Consider the following 17,411-nt stretch of genomic DNA (forward strand, 5'->3'; position numbering starts at 1 on the left):
TTTTCTTTACAGTTTCCTAATTTGACCCTTCTTATATGTTATTACACGTATATATTGACCCAAAAAAAAAACATGTGGTAGAAAAAAAAGTAGAACCCCCAATGTTTATTGTGTAACATTGGAAGAATAGTAAAGTTGTCAAATAAAATAAAAAAATCTTAACTCACAGACAAAAGATTAGTTTACATTTAATATTGTTTTTAGGAATAACAAAACATGTCTTGTTTTCTTGGTTGTCTCAATCAAAAAACATGTCTTCTGAGCATATTAATAGTAATAAAATATATAGGATGATGGGTCAGTGACGTGGTGACTAGTTGACATTATTATCTACAGTGATCCACCGTAAGATAGTAATTGCCTAATTGGCTTATATATAAAATCCTAATCTGACGCTCCCTTCAATTTCCTTCCATTATTAGATCTCTCTCTCTCTGTCAATGTTATCTTCTCTGCACCAACTTCAACGCAAATAGACCCAAAAACCGACAAAGCTCCCCTATTCTTTCGGTACATCCTCATCTCTTATCTCTTTTCTTCCTTGTTTCTTTCTCTCTGTGTATAAATGTCTTAGCCATTTTGGATTTAGTTAGATTCTTTCTCCTTAAGTTTCTCCCACTCTTGCAAACAAGATCATCCTCTTCAGGTCTCCCATTGATTCCTACTTGTTTCCCTATACAATTATAATCTTCTGCAATTTGGATTCTTGATGTTTTTTTTTTTCTTTTGGAGTGTTTCTTGTTCATATGTGCACACGATCTTTAAGATCTTTGGCCAATTCTTGGAAACAAACTTTGGTCATTAAGACGTTTTCTTGATATTATTTCTGTGAGAGAGGATTCAAATTTTCAGATTTTCTTGATAATGTTTTGCTTTTTTAGGAAATAATTTATAGCCATTCTAATTTTATTTTGTTTTTTTCTTGTTTGTGTGTGGTATATGATTCTTGAAAACACGCTAAATTATTCTTTTTTCTTGATCACCCTATCTCTTCTTTGTTTGATTGTGATCTTATTGGTTCTTGACTTAGTTCAAGACTTTGACTTCTCTTAAAAAAATAAATTTGCAGAAAAATTCATCACTTCTAAAGATGGATGTTGCGGGTGGCTGATGAATCTTCTTCTCTAGCATTACCTTTACTGGTAACAACATCTCATCTTTACAAATCTTTTGGATGAATCTTGTAGTTGTTGACAACATCTTGTGATCTGTTTTTCTTTTTTTTTTTTTTGGGCAGATACGGAAATGTTTGTGAGAAGAAACAACATTAATTTAACAACAATCATAGATTCTAACATTTGTAGAATAAGCAAAACCATTGGTATGGAACATGAATTAGATTGTGTTGGACATCATCAATATTCATCAGTTGTCACTTCAATCCCATTCTTCTCCGCTACATTGTTTATTCCTTTGTCTTTGAAAATCACTATACGTGACGGGTTTCACGAAGTTCTTTAGTTAACATTTTCATACACAACAAACAAACAAACACATAAATCTTAGTTTAGAAAAATTTGTTGTTCTTGGTGAGATTAAGCTGAAAGAAAGATGCAAGCGTTGGATTTAAGTGGAAAGAAAAGGATTGTGAATTTCATGGATGATCCTTTGATCCCTGGATTGCCTGATGATGTGGCGAAGCAGTGCTTGGCGCTTGTACCGCGTGCTAGGTTCCCTTCTATGGGAAGTGTATGCAAAAAATGGAGGTTTGTTGTTCAGAGCAAAGAGTTTATTACCGTGAGAAGACTAGCTGGTATGCTTGAGGAGTGGCTTTATGTCTTGACAATGAATGCTGGGGGGAATGAGAGCCAGTGGGAGGTGATGGACTGTTTGGGACAGAAGCTATCATCTCTTCCACCGATGCCTGGTCCTGTAAAAACAGGGTTTAAGGTTGTTGTGGTTGATGGGAAACTTCTTGTTATCGCTGGTTGTTCTATGATCAATGGTTCTCTTGTTGCATCTGCTGATGTTTATCAGTATGATACTTGCCTCAACAGGTTCGTCAGCTTTTGTTTTCTTGATTTCTCAGTATCCTTTGTGAGCTTTGATCCAATGATTGAGTGAGTTTTGTATATTTGAGATCAGCTGGAGTAGACTAGCAGACCTGGAGGTAGCGCGGTATGATTTCGCTTGCGCTGAGGTGAATGGGCTTATTTATGTGGTGGGAGGTCATGGTATAGACGGTGAGAGTCTGTCGAGTGCAGAGGTGTATGATCCTGAGACAGGCACATGGACATTCATAGAGTCTCTAAGGCGTCCGAGATGGGGGTGTTTCGCTAGTGGCTTCAACGGGAAGCTCTACGTGATGGGAGGGAGATCAAACTTCACTATTGGCAACTCAAAACTTCTTGATGTGTACAACACTCAATGCGGCTCCTGGCATGGCAGCAAAAATGGTTTAACAGTAAGTCTCTTTTGAGTCATTGATCATTGAGTGTGAGTCTAATGTTGGTTTCTTTCTTGTCACATGATATATAGTATACTGAGTGGTTTTAAGATTTGACTGTTTGATATGTCCTCTTGCAGATGGTCACAGCTCATGTTGAAGTAGGAAAAAAGCTTTTCTGTATCGACTGGAAGAACCAAAGGAAGATGTCAGTCTTCAATGCGGAAGATGAGACCTGGGAAGTGGTGGCTCTTCCACTATCAGGAAGCTCGAGGGCCGGGTTTCAGTTTGGTAAGCTGAGTGGGAAGCTTCTGCTATTTTCGTCTCAGGAAGGAACCGGTCACAACACTCTACTGTATGACCCGGATGCTGCACCAGGCACACAGTGGAAAACATCTGAGATAAAACTGTCTGGTTCGTGCGTATGCAGCGTCACAATCACAGCCTGATTGATGATATATAGTGAAGCCATTCTGTTGTTGGTTACATTTCCTCATATGAACCAAAGCAAAGAGAGCATTGTCTCTTTTTAAGTTGATGATGTACACTGACTTAATAAAGTGGAGAGAGTGTTCTGTTTGAAACTGATTTAGTGTTGTTGTAATTGTCTCCTCCGTTTGCATGTTTGTTGTAACATAATGCGTTTTGATTTATTTGGAATTTGTTTAAATGCAATTCGCGTTTCATTGGCAAAGGCAAAGAGGCAAAGCTGATTTGGTTTAAACGATGGCTTACATTGAGAAGCGACAGAGACTTTTAAGTTTTAACTAACAACTTCACTTCTTTATATTTTATTTTGAATCCAGTAGAGTATTTTTACCTCCAACAAATCATTATGGAACTTACTGAAGCTTCCAGTGAGGTTAATATTTTATTAGTTGAGGAAAAGAAATCAGAATTAGGTGTTTGTGAATGTACACCACAAAGTTATGTTAAATTCAATCCAAAACCTTGACTTGTCTGAATATTTAATTATTAACTTATATCTCAACCAGATTTTGGAAATACTCTTACATTGCAAAATCAAACATTAAAAAAGAAAAACGCATAACTAGTTTCAACTATGGTTATCACTCACTCATGTGTGCACAAAGATTGGTATACAAATCATTAGGATCTTTACCAGCCTCTCATCGTTCTCTTCTCGGCAATAACGCCGATTCCCAAAACTGTTATGGCCCTGAGCCGATGAGTCCATAATGATCATTATCAACTTATCGGCTCAGGACCATGACAGTTTCGCAAAACAGCGTTATTGCAGAGAAGATAACGATGAGAGGCTGGTAAAGATCCTAATGATTCGTATGCCAATCTTTGTGCAGCACATGAGTGAGAGACAACTATAGTTAAAAGTAAAGTTGTGTTTCTCTTTCTCCTGTTTAGCTAGATCTTTATTCTACTACTATGAGCTTGGAAAGCCTCAAAGAACCAAAGCTAACTGCAGATCTCTAATAGGCAAAACGTGAATCCTCCAAAGAAAGTTGCTATCATCACTCATCAGTTGTATGAATGTTCCAACCTGTGCATCAAAACCATCAATCACTCAGTATATATTTTGTGTTAGCCAGAAAGGAACGTAAAATAATCGAGTTAATTAGCATTAATATTCATCCGTATAATGAACAATTTTTTTTATAAAATAACTTAAAATCAATAAAGATGGCAAAGTGTAAACAAAAGCTATTTAAGAATCTAGAACTCTAATCTTTAAAACTTCGTAAACCATGTTTTCTGGATCTGTGGTGCCGAAAGCGTCTATCAACGGGCGAGTGAGTCTGTTTGCAATAGCAGCAATGGTGCCTAGTAGTACCATCAGAAAAATCTCCCATTTGCTTGCAAAATAGTAAAACATTTTATGAAACTACACTATCTTCTCCATAATTTTCTTCACTCAAGAAAATTGAAAGTTCTGAAAGAAAAAGAAAAAAAACAAATGTTCTTTTTTTTTTTTAACAACAAAAGAATTGACTCAAACAAGCCAATTGGGAGAAGAACAATCAACGTATGTCACCACATGCGGTTGAGTACGAACTTGTCGTGCTAGTCTATCCGCAAGTACATTTGCATTCCTAGGTATCAAGGTTAGCGAGAAACTTGAGAATTCCTCCATATCCTCCTTGATGTCGTCGAGATAGGCAGAGAAAGCCGGCCATTCAGCCGGTGAAAACATCTTCTTCACCAAATCTGAACAGTCTGTGAGAAAAGCTACATCTCTCAAGTCATGTCCGATCATACATCGCAAAGCCCACACAAATGCTTCAACCTCAGCATGGAGCGGTGAGAGGCTTCGCCGAAAATTGGAAGCACCCATGAGCGGAAGAGAATCATGGGACGACATACACACCCAGCCTGCACCAGCAAACTTGTCTGTGTCCTTCCAAGAACCATCCACAAAACAACGGAAACCCATGTACACATTAGGAAGAGAAACACCTGCCCGCACCAAACGAGGTTCGGATCTTGTTTGATCCGTAAAACCCTCCTCCTCGTCAACCTGAGCCGCATACCAGGCCGTTGACTCACTTGCCGCCAACCGCGCTATTTCAGCCGGCTTTTCCACCTCATTTTCGTATACCCTCGCATTCCGCGCTTTCCAAATGTACCACATGAGCCAAGGAAACGCTACAACCTGAGCCCCTGGGTTTTGTGCCCCTAGAAAATGATCCACATTTGCAAACACCGAAGCTGTGGGAAAACCAACCGTGCCCGTTGGGACATTGGAAAGGGCCCAGGCCTGTCGTGCAGGTGGGCACTCGAAAAGGGCATGATTGACCGTTTCAAGGGGAAAGCCACACCTCGCACATTCTGGATCACAGTAAATTCCCCGGCGACGTAAGTTCGCCGTGACGGAAATACAACCAGAAAGAACTTGCCACATGAAATGCTGAATTTTTGGGGACACTTGAATTTCCAAACACTTGCCTTTAAAAAAGCAATATCCGGACCACACACCACCGGCGCGACTCCAGTAGGAACCGCCATTCGAGCCGTGTGATACCCAGATTTGACCGTATACTTTCCCGATTTAGTAAAATGCCATCCTAGGGAATCACTCTGCGGAGTAAGACTCAGAGGTATTGCCCCGATTAAAGCCACATCAATAGGGTCGAAATGATCAGCTAGCCGATCCATCTGCCATGTGTTATAACTATGATCAATAAGATCATCCAAATGGAGTAAGGGATCCTGAAAAGAATCCTTACTTAACGCTGGTCTCGGGAATTGAGCTGTAACCTAGGAATCTGTCCATATAGACACAGAATTGCCAGAGCCAACCCGTTTAATAAGCCCTTTACTTACCAGATATCTAGCGGAGACAATACTTCTCCAACCATAAGATGGAGTGTAAGATTTAATAGGATCCATTGGATTTGAGTTCCGATAATACCAACTCTTGAAAACCCTTGCAAAGAGCGAGTCCAGGACTTCTAGCAGCCGCCATAACTGCTTAGCCAATAATGCCGAATTAAAATCATCAATATTCCGAAAGCCCAAACCGCCTAGTTGCTTACTAAGACAAAGCTTCTCCCATGCCAACCAATGCATGCCCCCAGACTGACCATTCGTATTCCACCAAAAATCCGCTATAACACTCGTAAGTTTAGACGTTATAGTTTTCGGGATCCGAAAACATGACATCACAAATGTCGAAACAGCAGTGGCCACCAACTTTATCATCACTTCTTCCCCCCCCCCCCCCTTCGAAAGCAATTTCGTCGACCAACCAGTAGTACGCCCCTATAACTTATCTCGGACAAAAGAGAAAACCTTCGTCTTTGAGCCTCCCAAACTTTCAGGGATTCCCAAGTATGATCCCATACCACATAACTTAGTAATACCAAGAATCGTCTGCATTTCCAATTTTGTGTCCTCCGCAACCTTGTGGCCAAACTGGAGTGAGGATTTGTCAAAATTTATCAGTTGACCTGATGCCGCTTCATAATTCCCCAGGACCGGTAAGATAGCCCCACATTCTTCTTTAGTAGCTTTGCAAAAAAACAAACTATCATCCGCGAAAAGAAGATGAGTGATATGCGGGCATTGTTTTGCCACTTTTATTCCTGTTATCAATTTATCCATCTCTGCCTTCCGAATATTAGCAATAAGCACTTCCGTACATATAATAAACAAATACGGTGATAACGGATCCCCCTGCCTTAAACCCCGTGCCGGTTGAATAAGTCCCTTCGGTTGCCCATTCAGTAAGACCCTATACTCTACCGATGTAACACAGTACATAATCCATGAAATCCACCGCTCCGAAAAACCCAAATTCCTGAGAACCTGTTCCACAAACACCCATTCAACACGGTCATATGCCTTACTCATATCCGTCTTTATGGCCATAAATTTTGATTTGCAAGATTGATTAGTCCGGAGCCCATGGAACATTTCCTGAGCAATTAAAATATTATCCAAAATCAAACGGCCTGGAACAAAAGCGGACTGAGTTTCTGAAATAAGAGTTGGTAGCACCCGTTTTAACCTTTGACATAAGATTTTGGATATAATTTTATATCCCACATTACACAAACTGATCGGCCGTAGTTTCGCCATACGAGTTGGTTTCGCCACCTTAGGAATCAAGCAAATATGTGTTGTGTTCAACCGCTTGTCAAAAGATCCTTGCTCAAAGAACGAATTCACCAGAAGTAGCAAATCTGTCTTCACAACATTCCATGCCTTTTGGAAAAATAACGCAGTCATCCCATATGGCCCTGAAGCTTTATCCGGGTGCATCATAAATAAAGCAGCCCGAACCTCTTTCTCCGTATCTGGACCGGTCAAGCTAGCATTAACCTCCTCCATAATCACCGTGTTAACCTCCCTAAGAATGTCATCACAATTAGCCAGATTAATTGTAGAAAACAATTCCTCAAAATAGGACACTGCCGTATTACAAATCACACTGTCATCCGTAGACCACACATCATTTTTATCAAAAAGACCCACTATTCTATTCCGAGCCATGCGTTGCTTTGTTTGGGCATGAAAATACTTTGAATTTCTATCACCCACCCGCATCCATCTGTTCTAACTCTTCTGATACCAGTATATTTCTTCATCCCGATAGGCCTCCCTTAGTTGTAAAGTCAGCTCCGTAATCTTGTCCGGAGAGGTTGCATCATCCGCCTGAGCAACGGATAACTGCCTCGTAATAAGCTCAATCGAATCTCTTCCAACCGGAACATGTGACTTCCGCCACCGTGAAATAGACCGTCTACAGTTTACCACTTTATCCACAAAATCCCCCTGTGCATGCCGCCCATCCGCAGCCCACCCCAAAGAGATAGTACTCATCAAACCTTCCTTGCCAAGCCACCGCCTATCAAAAACAAACCGACATTTCCCCCGTGGGTATTTTGCTCCTATAAAAGCCAATAGAGGCTTATGATCAGACACCACCATAGGCAAATACTCCGTCACAGTATCCGGAAAAATAGCATGTCAATCCTCATTACCTAAAGCTCTATCCAACCAACATCGTATTAGTTTTTTATCTCTCCAACAACGCCATGACAAGAAGTCACCAAGATACGGAAAATCCAGAAACTCACAATCTTGGATCATACAATTAAAAGACCGGAAGGACGCCGCAGGACGGAGCTTCCCCCCTCTCTTTTCATGATTTCCCGTGAGCTCATTAAAATCTCCAATAACAAACCATGGGGAACTCCTAGAAATCCCCATTCTTGTTAAACGTTCCCAAACTAAATCCCGGTCCTTTGTACTGGATCCCCATAAATAAAAGTTAAATTAAACACTTTGCCTTTGTAACACAGCCTCAATATCAATCATTCGATCTGACTCAAAAATAATTGAAACATTAAAATCATCTTTATTATAAAAAAAAGTGCCAATCCACCACTCGAACCAATTGGATCAACAATTATTAAATTTGAATAGCCAAAATAGCCTACAAAACGTTCCATAAAAAAAAAAATTGCTTTGTTTCAGAGAGAAACAAAAAATCCGACGGTGTTGAAACCAAAGGTCTCTAAGATGTCCAATAGTCGCCTTGTTACCCAGGCCTTGGCAATTCCAGCTAAGGATTTTCATTTATTAACCTATCGGTTTAGGTGGTTTGCAGCCACCGGCCGTACCCTTCCCCATTTCCTGGTTCTTCGGGTTATGTCCATCTCCCCCCTGGTCCGAGGTTTCCTCCTAAGGAATGCGAAGGTAAACGTTCAGCTTCTTAGAACCCCCTCCCATCAACAAACCTACCTTTGGCTTAACCTCCTTCTCCCCTTTCGCTTCATTCACGTCCCCAATCTCCATATGCTCATCCGAAGCCTGAGGAAAAACAACAGAATCTGGCAAAACAGAGCCTACCTCATCCAAAGCCTCAACCGGAGCTGAAGCAGCCACACCCGTATCTGGCAAGCTAGAACCCGCCTCAACCGAAGCATCAACCAGAGCTGAAGCCACAGCATCGGACTCCTTGACACTACCCTCCACCATCGTATCCACCTCCAACACCTCGTCCGTGACACCAGCCATGCCAGTGTTCTCCTTCGGGTCCACAGCAACAGTTTCCTCCACCACCATCAGAGCAGAAAAAGAAGCCTCACCCATATCAGTATCCACACCCTCATCCATGACACCCGAATCTGCCAGCCCAGCAATCTGCTGCTCCATAGTATTCTCGGCCAATTTAGCACACATTGAGTCCCCAGTTGGCTCCATTATCTCCTCTTGGAATAAAGCCTTACGGACTTTTTTGTGAACCTGCTCCACCACTTGGGCCACCGGAGAGGCTTCCCTGACCACATTTCCCCTAACCGCAGCATCACACTCCCGTGTAGGAGATACAACTGGTGCACTCTCTCGCTGTTCAGGCGCCCTTAAAAAGTCAGCACAGCGACGGGAACGGTTTGAAGGTTCTCCTTGTGGATACCGAGAACGACCCCACTGACCACCTTGATGCTGCCTATTCTCCTGTCTTTGGAACCCCTGCCTGGAGGACTCCCCAGTAACCCGATTGCGACCTACAGCTGGAAGCAAACCCTCCTGCTCACTCTGCCTTCTCCTATCACCAGTAACCGCTCCTCTGTAGCTGTGAAAATGGCGATCCCCAGTCCCCTCAACCGAAGCAAGAGTAGAAGTGGAAGTAGCCACAACCCCTTCAGAGCCTTCCCCACAAAAATCTTCATGGTGGCACAGACTAAAACACCGGCGACAATAGCCAAAAAGCCTCTCATACCGCAGAGAAACTATTGTGTGTTCACCATTGCCAAACTCGATCTCAGACTCAAAACAAATGTTCTGACTTGTAAGTTTCTCCTTAATACGGGTGTTGTATATATATATAGTAAAACCTCTATAAATTAATAATGTTGGGACCAAGACATTTTATTAATTTATAGTGATATTAATTTATCTATAAATTAATAATAATTATTTTATAGTGTAAATTAATAATTATTAATTTATAGATATATTTTTAATTGTTTAAATTTTTTAAAATTATGAATTGGAACAATTATAACAAAATAAGATTAAAATTTCGGATGTTATAAATTTTATGGTTTTAGGAATTGAAATTGTAATATTTAGAAAGCATTATTGACAATAAATTACAAATACTATAGACAAATTGACTGATACACATGACATACATAAATTCAAATCTATGAATGATAATATCAATTCTCCTATTTTAATTATCTATCAAATTATCAAATTGTAAATGATGCATATCTAAAAATTAAAACTTTAAAATTTAATTATTTGTAAGACATGTTATAAAATATTTTAGAGAAATCATTATAGTTTGAAAATACAACATTACAATTGTTCTATAGAAATGAGCTTTAGGAGAAACATAAACTATTATATCAGTATATATATATATATATATATATATATATATATATTTACAAGATTATTAATTTATAATATTATTGGGACCAGATTTTACATGGAGATTTCAAAAAAAATATTATCTTATTATCTTATCGAATATTATTAATTTTTACACTGGCCCGACTTGGGACCATCAAAATTTATCAATTTATAGTGTTTATTAATTTAAAAAATATTAATTTATAGAGGTTTTACTGTATTGAGTTATAAATATTTACTATGTGGTTGGGCTCATGCATTTTTTGTGTTAAAATAATGTGAATTAAATGAAAAGCAACTTTAGCGGTGTAACGAACCCAGTCATGGTCTCATGGATATCTCTTCTGTTCAATTGGTACCTGTTCGGTCAAATGGCTAAAAAGTCTGAATAAGAAAATTCCAAACTTCTTTTGATATCTCTTCTGTTCAATTGGTACCTGTTCGGTCAAACTCTCTTCCGATATTTATGAAGTTGGCACTTAATTAATTAGCAGCATTGAGATTGAAAAAGAAAAAACAACAACCTATGGATTTGTTTTATTTTGAAATTTGTTTAATGCAATTGGCGTTTGATTTTTTTTTCAGTCACATTATCAGTCAAAGACCACAGAATATGGCATAACGTACAAAACTCTGGAACTATACCCTCGACCTGAGTTGGATCTGTAACAGTAACACTATAACCAACAACCATGAGCAAATACAAAAATGCCCTACATCAAAACTGATCTTCTAGCTCATACATGTCTGTAACTTTAAGAGTCGATCCCGAAGCGCTTCTAAAAAATAGGATAATCTTCGGACATAATTAACAAGGTAAGCGCAGACCAGCCGGTGAAGAGTCGTGTGCCTTTCCCTGTTCCCTTAACTTGATCATATTGTTCCCAGATGTACCCTGTCTGGTAATAGTTTCTAACCACGTTCCTGTAATTTGTGACATGTAACAAGTTAATATCAAACAAGACCTCTCTATTGCAGATACCAAGTAATATATACCTTATCAAATTGCTCCTTAGCTCCGTGTAAATTGCTCTGGACTTTTCGCTATATGGCCCATCCACTGCAGGAAATTGAACACATGGTAAACCACATCCATAAGATGTAATTAAAAGAATAGAGGTCTTGTAGCACGTTGTCGATGTTCTTTTCCATGTGGAGGGTAGAAAAGTACCTTTAGAGTAATGGTGCAGAGAAGATAGAATCATGTAGTTCATGTTCATCCAGATAGGACCTCTCCAGTATGGTGCATCATGCTCAGTGTTACGTTTCATATACATAGAACTGCATCAAAACAATGTTCTTTCTTATCATTGAAGAATAAAATTTTGAGTATGTTCGTTCTTGTGGGCTTACCTGGTTTTGGCAAGTGAAACTAGTCCATAGTCACTCCATAAGATGCTCCTATTTGAAATGAGATCGAGCTGTTTCTCGAGGATTGGAGAATCCTATATCGACCAAAAGTATGTGACAATTTAGATCAAGAAGTAACTGATCCATAAGGGTTTTAAAGATCATTGAAATATTGACCAAACACTCACTGGTGGAATGATTCTAGACATGAAGGGAAAGAAGCTGACATAACCCACGTGAGGAACCAATTTTAGCTTTGGCTTCCCATACGTCTTCCTTACAAGCTGTCGAGATAATTGACCATTTTCTTGAATTACCTCTTTCCATATCAACTTAACCTGGGGATCAATCACCGGACATGTGATTCAACGAAAAGAGTAAGAATATTACGTTCTTCTATATGACAAAAACTGACACTCAAACTTAAATTTATGAAGCTTCTCTTACTTTTTCTGTATGATTACCAAAGTCAAAGTAAGCCCCATGGTCACTATCATAGTGCATCTGCTCAGAAATTAAACATGAATGAGAAAAGTAATGGTGAGGAGAAAAAGTTAATGCGATAATCTTTGAGAGAGAAATCATGTTTTTAATAATCAAGTTATATCTATAGAACAACGTCAAAGTTAATGGAAGTGAGAAAATTGTTGACATCTGATAGAGGGATATACCTGATTCAGATGATTAAAGTTTGAAAGCAACTTGGCAGTTGAATTGTAATCCTCCTGCAGGATTTGTTTTTTATGTCAGTAACATGTGAACAAAAATAGGAGAGACATCCCTTTCCTTTCCATCTTGTGCTAACCTTTGAAAGTTTATCTTCTATTCCTAAAAACTCTGTGATGGAATGCATGCAATCTGCAGCGAGGTACATCCAGCATCTAAGATCAACGTGCCGCTCATCTTCACTTGGGTGCGAAGCGCGAGGATAATCATCCAGCCCCGATGAAAGCGTCTGCAGGAGATATAAGACATCAGATTTATCCCCAAGGATCTGTGAATTGAACTACCATATCCGGAAATAAGAAGCTGACAAAATAACAATCCTACAAAAAAAAAAAGATCGCCCACACACACGCAAAGAATTCTGGGACATCTTGTAGCTAACAACAATATACCACAGAAAAAGTCCTCAATCATTGTTATCATATTGATAAAGAATACATGGTCACATGGAAGCAGGCTAAGCAGCAAATGTCAGAGAAAACTTATAACTTCGACACTCAGACTTTCAAGTCTGTGAGGGTTAAAATATAGAGCCTTCAGTATCATTTTCATGAGAAACCAAGAAATGGTACCTTAGGGTTAAGTTCTCGACTTGTTGTATTGTCTCTGCCATGCCAAAAGTAGCTACCTATCTCCTTACCTAGTGTTTAATCAAGTCATAACAAAATATATGAACTAGCCCGTTCTAAGTATATCAAAACTGTAATACTGATAAAATAAAAGAACTCATCTCATCTACTGAACTAGATTTAACTACCAGGGATCCAACTATGGAACTGAATTGAAGACTGAAAGGATTCTGTAAATCTATAAACTAGAGGATAACCATGTTGTTACCTGTCTGGGAAGTATTAAACCACTGAAACCATGCATCTAAGCGTACAGAAGCCCGCTCAAGGAATGACAATACTTCATCCCTTTCTGATGCGATAAACTTTTCCATCCTTATAGCATCTATTAGATCTGGAAAAAACGATTGTCAGTATATGGAACTGAATTGATTGTGAAACCTTTTTTTTTCCTATCTTTACCAGTGAAAGCATTCTTACGAGCTTGGCAACAAACTTCTAAACATGTAACTGTAATCGGAACAGAAATACTAGTAAAACAAACAGAAGGAAGCTAATTACAATAATACCGATTCCCTATCTTATAATAAATACTGGTCAAGGATTGACATCAGAATAAACTTATTTGTATGGCCCAATTCCCAAGGGCTTACATGAAACAAAAATGAGCGCGATGACAAAAGAGAAACCTAGTAGAGGTATAAATCCAACAGATTCTTACCGCGTATCACCAAAAAAAGTGTAGGTGGATTGCCATTACTTGGGTATTGAACTACGAATTCCTCTGGAACCTTACTGCAGTTAAAACAAATTTCAGAAACCATTACAACAAAAACTATGACTACCCCGGTTAGTGAGAGAGTGTAAATACCTCAGAGCTTCAGCACCCAAAATTTGCTCACGTGGAATCCATCCATCTATGTTTAATAGGTCTAACCAATGTCCAACGATATCCAAGGTTATACGAAAATCCCAGCGCCTGATCCAAGCACACACAACATAGTCCAAAGAACGATCAATTAGTGGGATGATTATAGCTTGCAACTCTGTAATAATATTTGATCAAACAAATGTGGCTTTCATAAATTCCATTTAAGAAACAATCACAATAGAATCATATCAAAGATTTCTTCAGCATACGAATGATCAATAAGAACGAACCAGATTAACAATTGATGGAATCCTTCGTCCCACAAAAACCCCCTAGGAAAAAAAGGCCGGCTTGGAACAGCTGTGTATAGCTCGGCAGGCCAATACAGCAAGAAATTATTCTGACTTTCAGGCTACAATAGAAGGTAGTAAGTTGTATGATTCTGTGAGAGGTCCAACCCAGTTTGCAGATGGAAGAACGTAAAAGGGATATAAATATTAATAAACAAGACGCAAGATGCAAGTAAACTCGCCTGAGCACTTTTAGGAACATAAATTTTTGATTGACCATAGAAGTAACCAATGCCCCCAAGCATGTTTGCAATAGCAGTCTTGCCAACTCCCAAGGTTTCTGAATCATGCTAGAACAACAAGAAACAGAGAATGAGATCCTCATCTTTGCTATTAACATTAATTTGGATAGATGCAAATTATCAACTATATGAACATTATGACAACTAGGAACTAACAACATATGCTCGCCATTGAGAAACAGAGCTGCACATAAGCAGAGAAAAAAGAACAAATCCTAGTAGAAGAAGATATTTGTAAGTGGAGACTGAAAGTGCTAAAGTGAATACAGCAAATGTCAGCAGTCTCTGTTCTCGACTTCAAATCCAGAAAACCTTGTTCATGGGATTATTTTAAAAGTACAACAGGATCATCCATGAAACAAGACCTCTGGGTGTGCCAAAGACATCTATTATCATGGGTAATTAGAGTCTGTAGATTTTAAAAGAAAAACTTAGAAGCATACCTTTTCCGAAAGGTTGAAGCATTCCTCAAACTTTGTATCAAATTCTCTATGTTTCTTTTTAAGTAGATCAGAGAGTGGCAAACCTACATGGAACATACCTAAAACTTAGCACAAATACAATAAAAGTAGACAACAACAACGATATAAACATTAAGCTCATGCCGTCAGAGAAAAAAATTTAAAAATGGAAGTTCTACTGAATTGACCCATAGCAGATACATATAACTAGTAGGAGGGACACTTAAAACACACAGAAGCCAGACATAAATTTCAGAGTAGTGTTCTTAATCTGAGCTATGAAACTCAAAAGGCTAGCTGTAACAAACTCATTGGCAGACAAGAAGTTCTTCCGTACTCAAACTCGAATGCAACTCACATACACAAACTAAGGTTAAGAAAATTCAAACACAAATGCAAATTCTTCCGTACACAAACTCAAATGCAAGTTCTTCCAAACTCAAAACTCAAATGCAAGTCATATACACAAGCTAAGTTTAAGAAAATTCAAATTCATCATTAATGATGCTTGGTAATAACAGGAGGCCTAAGAAACCTGAGAGACTTGACAAACGCTTTTCCACATTTGAACTTTCTCCTTTGATTCCGGAGACAAAGGGTATATCAATCGTAAATGGTAGCTTCCCAGAAATCTGTTTGACAAAGGATATGTTGTCATTGGACACAGTGAAACATATTGATCATAAGAAGATTCGGTATATTTCTACAACACTATACATGCAAACATCTTCATCAAGACTGATTACCTGAAAGATGTAAATGTTAGAAGAATCCTCTGATGTGTCAGAGAGCTGAAGTCGTCCAAACTTTCTTGCCTGAAAAAATACAAGCCAAGAGACATGTAAGCATGTGGTCTTAACAGAAAAACAAAATACCTTAGGCTCTTTCAAAATGAGTTATGAGCTCGAAAATTAGCAGACCTGCAGAGCAAGATTTTGCTGAACAAGATCAGACAGATTATATATGTGAGGCGTCTTGAAACCGGAATAATGTGTCTCAAGCTGATTCTGCAAACGAAGAGCAATTAAAATGGACATATCCAGATGAGCATCATACGAAACATAACAGAAAATATCAAACCACCCACAGATCCACTTCCAGCAGAGACTAGCTTCAAAATTCTAAGAATTTTATGGAGCAATTTTAATCACAAAATACCTGTGATTTTAAGTGTATCTGCCAGTCTCCTACATCTTCACGTGAACCCGAAACCAGGAGAGAGCTTTCTTGAAAACCTAAATTATCGTGGCCTAAATTTAGAACATTGCCACCTTCATCAGCTAAGTAAAAGAAGAGATGTGCGCTTCTTTTTGCACCATCATTCAACCTAGTTAAGTCCCAATATGGTCAAGGACAAAAATACCTAGTTCAATATTATCTATAAGCCAAAATAACAAAAGCTGACACAGTGAAAAAAAACATAGTACATTACTAATGTATCTCAGAAATTACCCTTTATCTTTGACATCAATCCGAACAGCCCAATCCCCACCATAACCAAGGCTGTCTTCCTTTGACTTGACAAAACTTGTCTCCAATATCATATCGTTTTCAACCAGCTCTTGCCGCCCAAAATCCCGTCCATTATGTTCCCTCCAGCCAAATGTACTTAGATCATCAGAGTTTTCACAGAAATGCCGCATAACATACATTTCGTCTTTGACACCAAGCCACATCAATCCAGCTACCAAGGACTGTGGTGTTCTGCATTACCATGTACAACTTATTTGCAAATAGGAACTCATCTGAGCCTCACAGTGAAAGCAACAAAGACATATCCCAAAAGTAGAGAGTCATTCACAGTGAAAGTTACATACCTGGCTCGAACTCCAAAATAAACATGAGGACGATAAGTTCCCCAGTACAAGCTCTCTTTGTGATCGCCCTGAAACTGATACATATACGAATCTTTCCAATTCAATTACTCACAAACAACAACAGCGAAAGCTAAAAGAAACGAAACGAAACGCGGATATAAGAAGAGATTAGTGTGGTACCATAGACAAATCCATGAGTTTCGGAGCAGGAAAAGGAGTGATAACCCTAGGCTTCTGAGACTCATCGAACAACAATCCGCGGGTAACGAGCTGATTGATGACGAAGTAGATGACTACCATCCCCAAAATGATTAACGCAACCAAAATCTTGAGATTTGTCTTGAAAGCACCGATCGACACAAGCTCTTTGCCTTTGCCTTTGCCTCGGCGGATACTCGAAGGAGGGTAACGAAGCGAATCGCTTCCTTCATCGCCGCCGGGAAATGATGTCGATTTGATTCGACCACGCGCGCTCCGACGGCTTGTTCCGGTCATCGTCGGAGTAGTAGACTAATCGGAAAGTGGAAAATGAGTTTGGGTCACGTGATTGCTAGTTCGATCACTGGAAGTGAAGGTAGAGAGAGAGAGAGAGTTGACTTTGACCGCTCGTGATTGGTCCATAGGGATAAATTAATTAATTATCTTGTTTTAATTTTAATTTTGCTTTTGCTCAGAGGCATACGAGTAAAATTGGAGTCGTGTTTAATCTGCTAATTTGCAATTATGGTCGCTAAACACTTATTTTTTTTGGTTATGAACACAGTAATATAATTGTTTATATATACTCAGCTGTG

General features: G+C 39.0%; 3 protein-coding genes across 5 annotated transcripts; 1 reads left to right on the forward strand and 2 right to left on the reverse strand.

Moving 5' to 3' along the window:
• Positions 1 to 300: 300 nt before the first annotated feature.
• LOC104701353 (F-box/kelch-repeat protein At1g67480) lies at positions 301 to 3,080 on the forward strand. 2 transcript variants are annotated; one of them, XM_010417019.2, is made up of 5 exons: positions 301 to 510; positions 1,070 to 1,142; positions 1,238 to 1,997; positions 2,086 to 2,404; positions 2,527 to 3,080. In XM_010417019.2, the coding sequence occupies exons 3-5, from the start codon at positions 1,552 to 1,554 to the stop codon at positions 2,833 to 2,835; spliced, it is 1,074 nt and encodes a 357-aa protein (XP_010415321.2). In that variant the 5' UTR covers positions 301 to 510; positions 1,070 to 1,142; positions 1,238 to 1,551; the 3' UTR covers positions 2,836 to 3,080. The 2 variants fall into 2 exon arrangements, with proteins under 2 accessions (XP_010415321.2, XP_010415322.2); XM_010417020.3 differs by having other exon boundaries at positions 404 to 646.
• Positions 3,081 to 3,806: 726 nt separating this feature from the next.
• Positions 3,807 to 7,357, reverse strand: LOC104704706 (uncharacterized). The gene is made up of 5 exons (XM_087458535.1): positions 6,155 to 7,357; positions 5,687 to 5,830; positions 5,339 to 5,518; positions 4,419 to 5,270; positions 3,807 to 3,905 (listed from the first exon to the last, which is right to left on the reverse strand). The coding sequence occupies exons 1-5, from the start codon at positions 7,355 to 7,357 to the stop codon at positions 3,807 to 3,809; spliced, it is 2,478 nt and encodes an 825-aa protein (XP_087314661.1).
• Positions 7,358 to 10,762: 3,405 nt separating this feature from the next.
• Positions 10,763 to 17,393, reverse strand: LOC104701354 (mannosyl-oligosaccharide glucosidase GCS1). 2 transcript variants are annotated; one of them, XR_015562124.1, is made up of 22 exons: positions 16,798 to 17,393; positions 16,618 to 16,691; positions 16,253 to 16,504; positions 15,959 to 16,127; positions 15,721 to 15,807; positions 15,547 to 15,615; positions 15,336 to 15,432; positions 14,783 to 14,865; positions 14,280 to 14,387; positions 14,038 to 14,159; positions 13,748 to 13,855; positions 13,598 to 13,667; positions 13,145 to 13,270; positions 12,880 to 12,947; positions 12,387 to 12,536; positions 12,253 to 12,306; positions 12,029 to 12,085; positions 11,770 to 11,919; positions 11,585 to 11,676; positions 11,403 to 11,512; positions 11,228 to 11,291; positions 10,763 to 11,155 (listed from the first exon to the last, which is right to left on the reverse strand). XR_015562124.1 is itself a non-coding variant. In XM_010417021.3 (22 exons), exons 1-22 carry the CDS (start codon positions 17,110 to 17,112, stop codon positions 11,011 to 11,013), a joined length of 2,574 nt encoding a protein of 857 aa, XP_010415323.2. In that variant the 5' UTR covers positions 17,113 to 17,393; the 3' UTR covers positions 10,763 to 11,010. The 2 variants fall into 2 exon arrangements, 1 of the variants encoding a protein (XP_010415323.2); XM_010417021.3 differs by having other exon boundaries at positions 13,598 to 13,671.
• Between the last annotated feature and the right edge of the window lie 18 nt (positions 17,394 to 17,411).

This window comes from Camelina sativa, chromosome 7, assembly GCF_030686135.1.
Source record: "Camelina sativa cultivar CO46 ecotype springtype chromosome 7, ASM3068613v1".
Lineage (NCBI taxonomy): Eukaryota > Viridiplantae > Streptophyta > Magnoliopsida > Brassicales > Brassicaceae > Camelina > Camelina sativa.

Coding starts and splice junctions, on each gene's coding strand:
- LOC104701353 (XM_010417019.2), top strand. CDS start 1,552: ATGCAAGCGTTGGATTTAAGTGGAAAGAAAAGGATTGTGAATTTCATG. Junction 1,998..2,085: donor TATGATACTTGCCTCAACAG/GTTCGTCAGCTT, acceptor ATTTGAGATCAG/CTGGAGTAGACTAGCAGACC. Junction 2,405..2,526: donor GCAGCAAAAATGGTTTAACA/GTAAGTCTCTTT, acceptor GTCCTCTTGCAG/ATGGTCACAGCTCATGTTGA.
- LOC104704706 (XM_087458535.1), bottom strand. CDS start 7,357: ATGGCTCGGAATAGAATAGTGGGTCTTTTTGATAAAAATGATGTGTGG. Junction 5,519..5,686: donor TTGTCTCCGCTAGATATCTG/GTAAGTAAAGGG, acceptor AACACATGGCAG/ATGGATCGGCTAGCTGATCA. Junction 5,271..5,338: donor CTACTGGAGTCGCGCCGGTG/GTGTGTGGTCCG, acceptor CCAAAAATTCAG/CATTTCATGTGGCAAGTTCT.
- LOC104701354 (XM_010417021.3), bottom strand. CDS start 17,112: ATGACCGGAACAAGCCGTCGGAGCGCGCGTGGTCGAATCAAATCGACA. Junction 15,808..15,958: donor AGATACACTTAAAATCACAG/GTATTTTGTGAT, acceptor CTTCGTTTGCAG/AATCAGCTTGAGACACATTA. Junction 14,866..15,335: donor GCGTTTGTCAAGTCTCTCAG/GTTTCTTAGGCC, acceptor TGTTCCATGTAG/GTTTGCCACTCTCTGATCTA.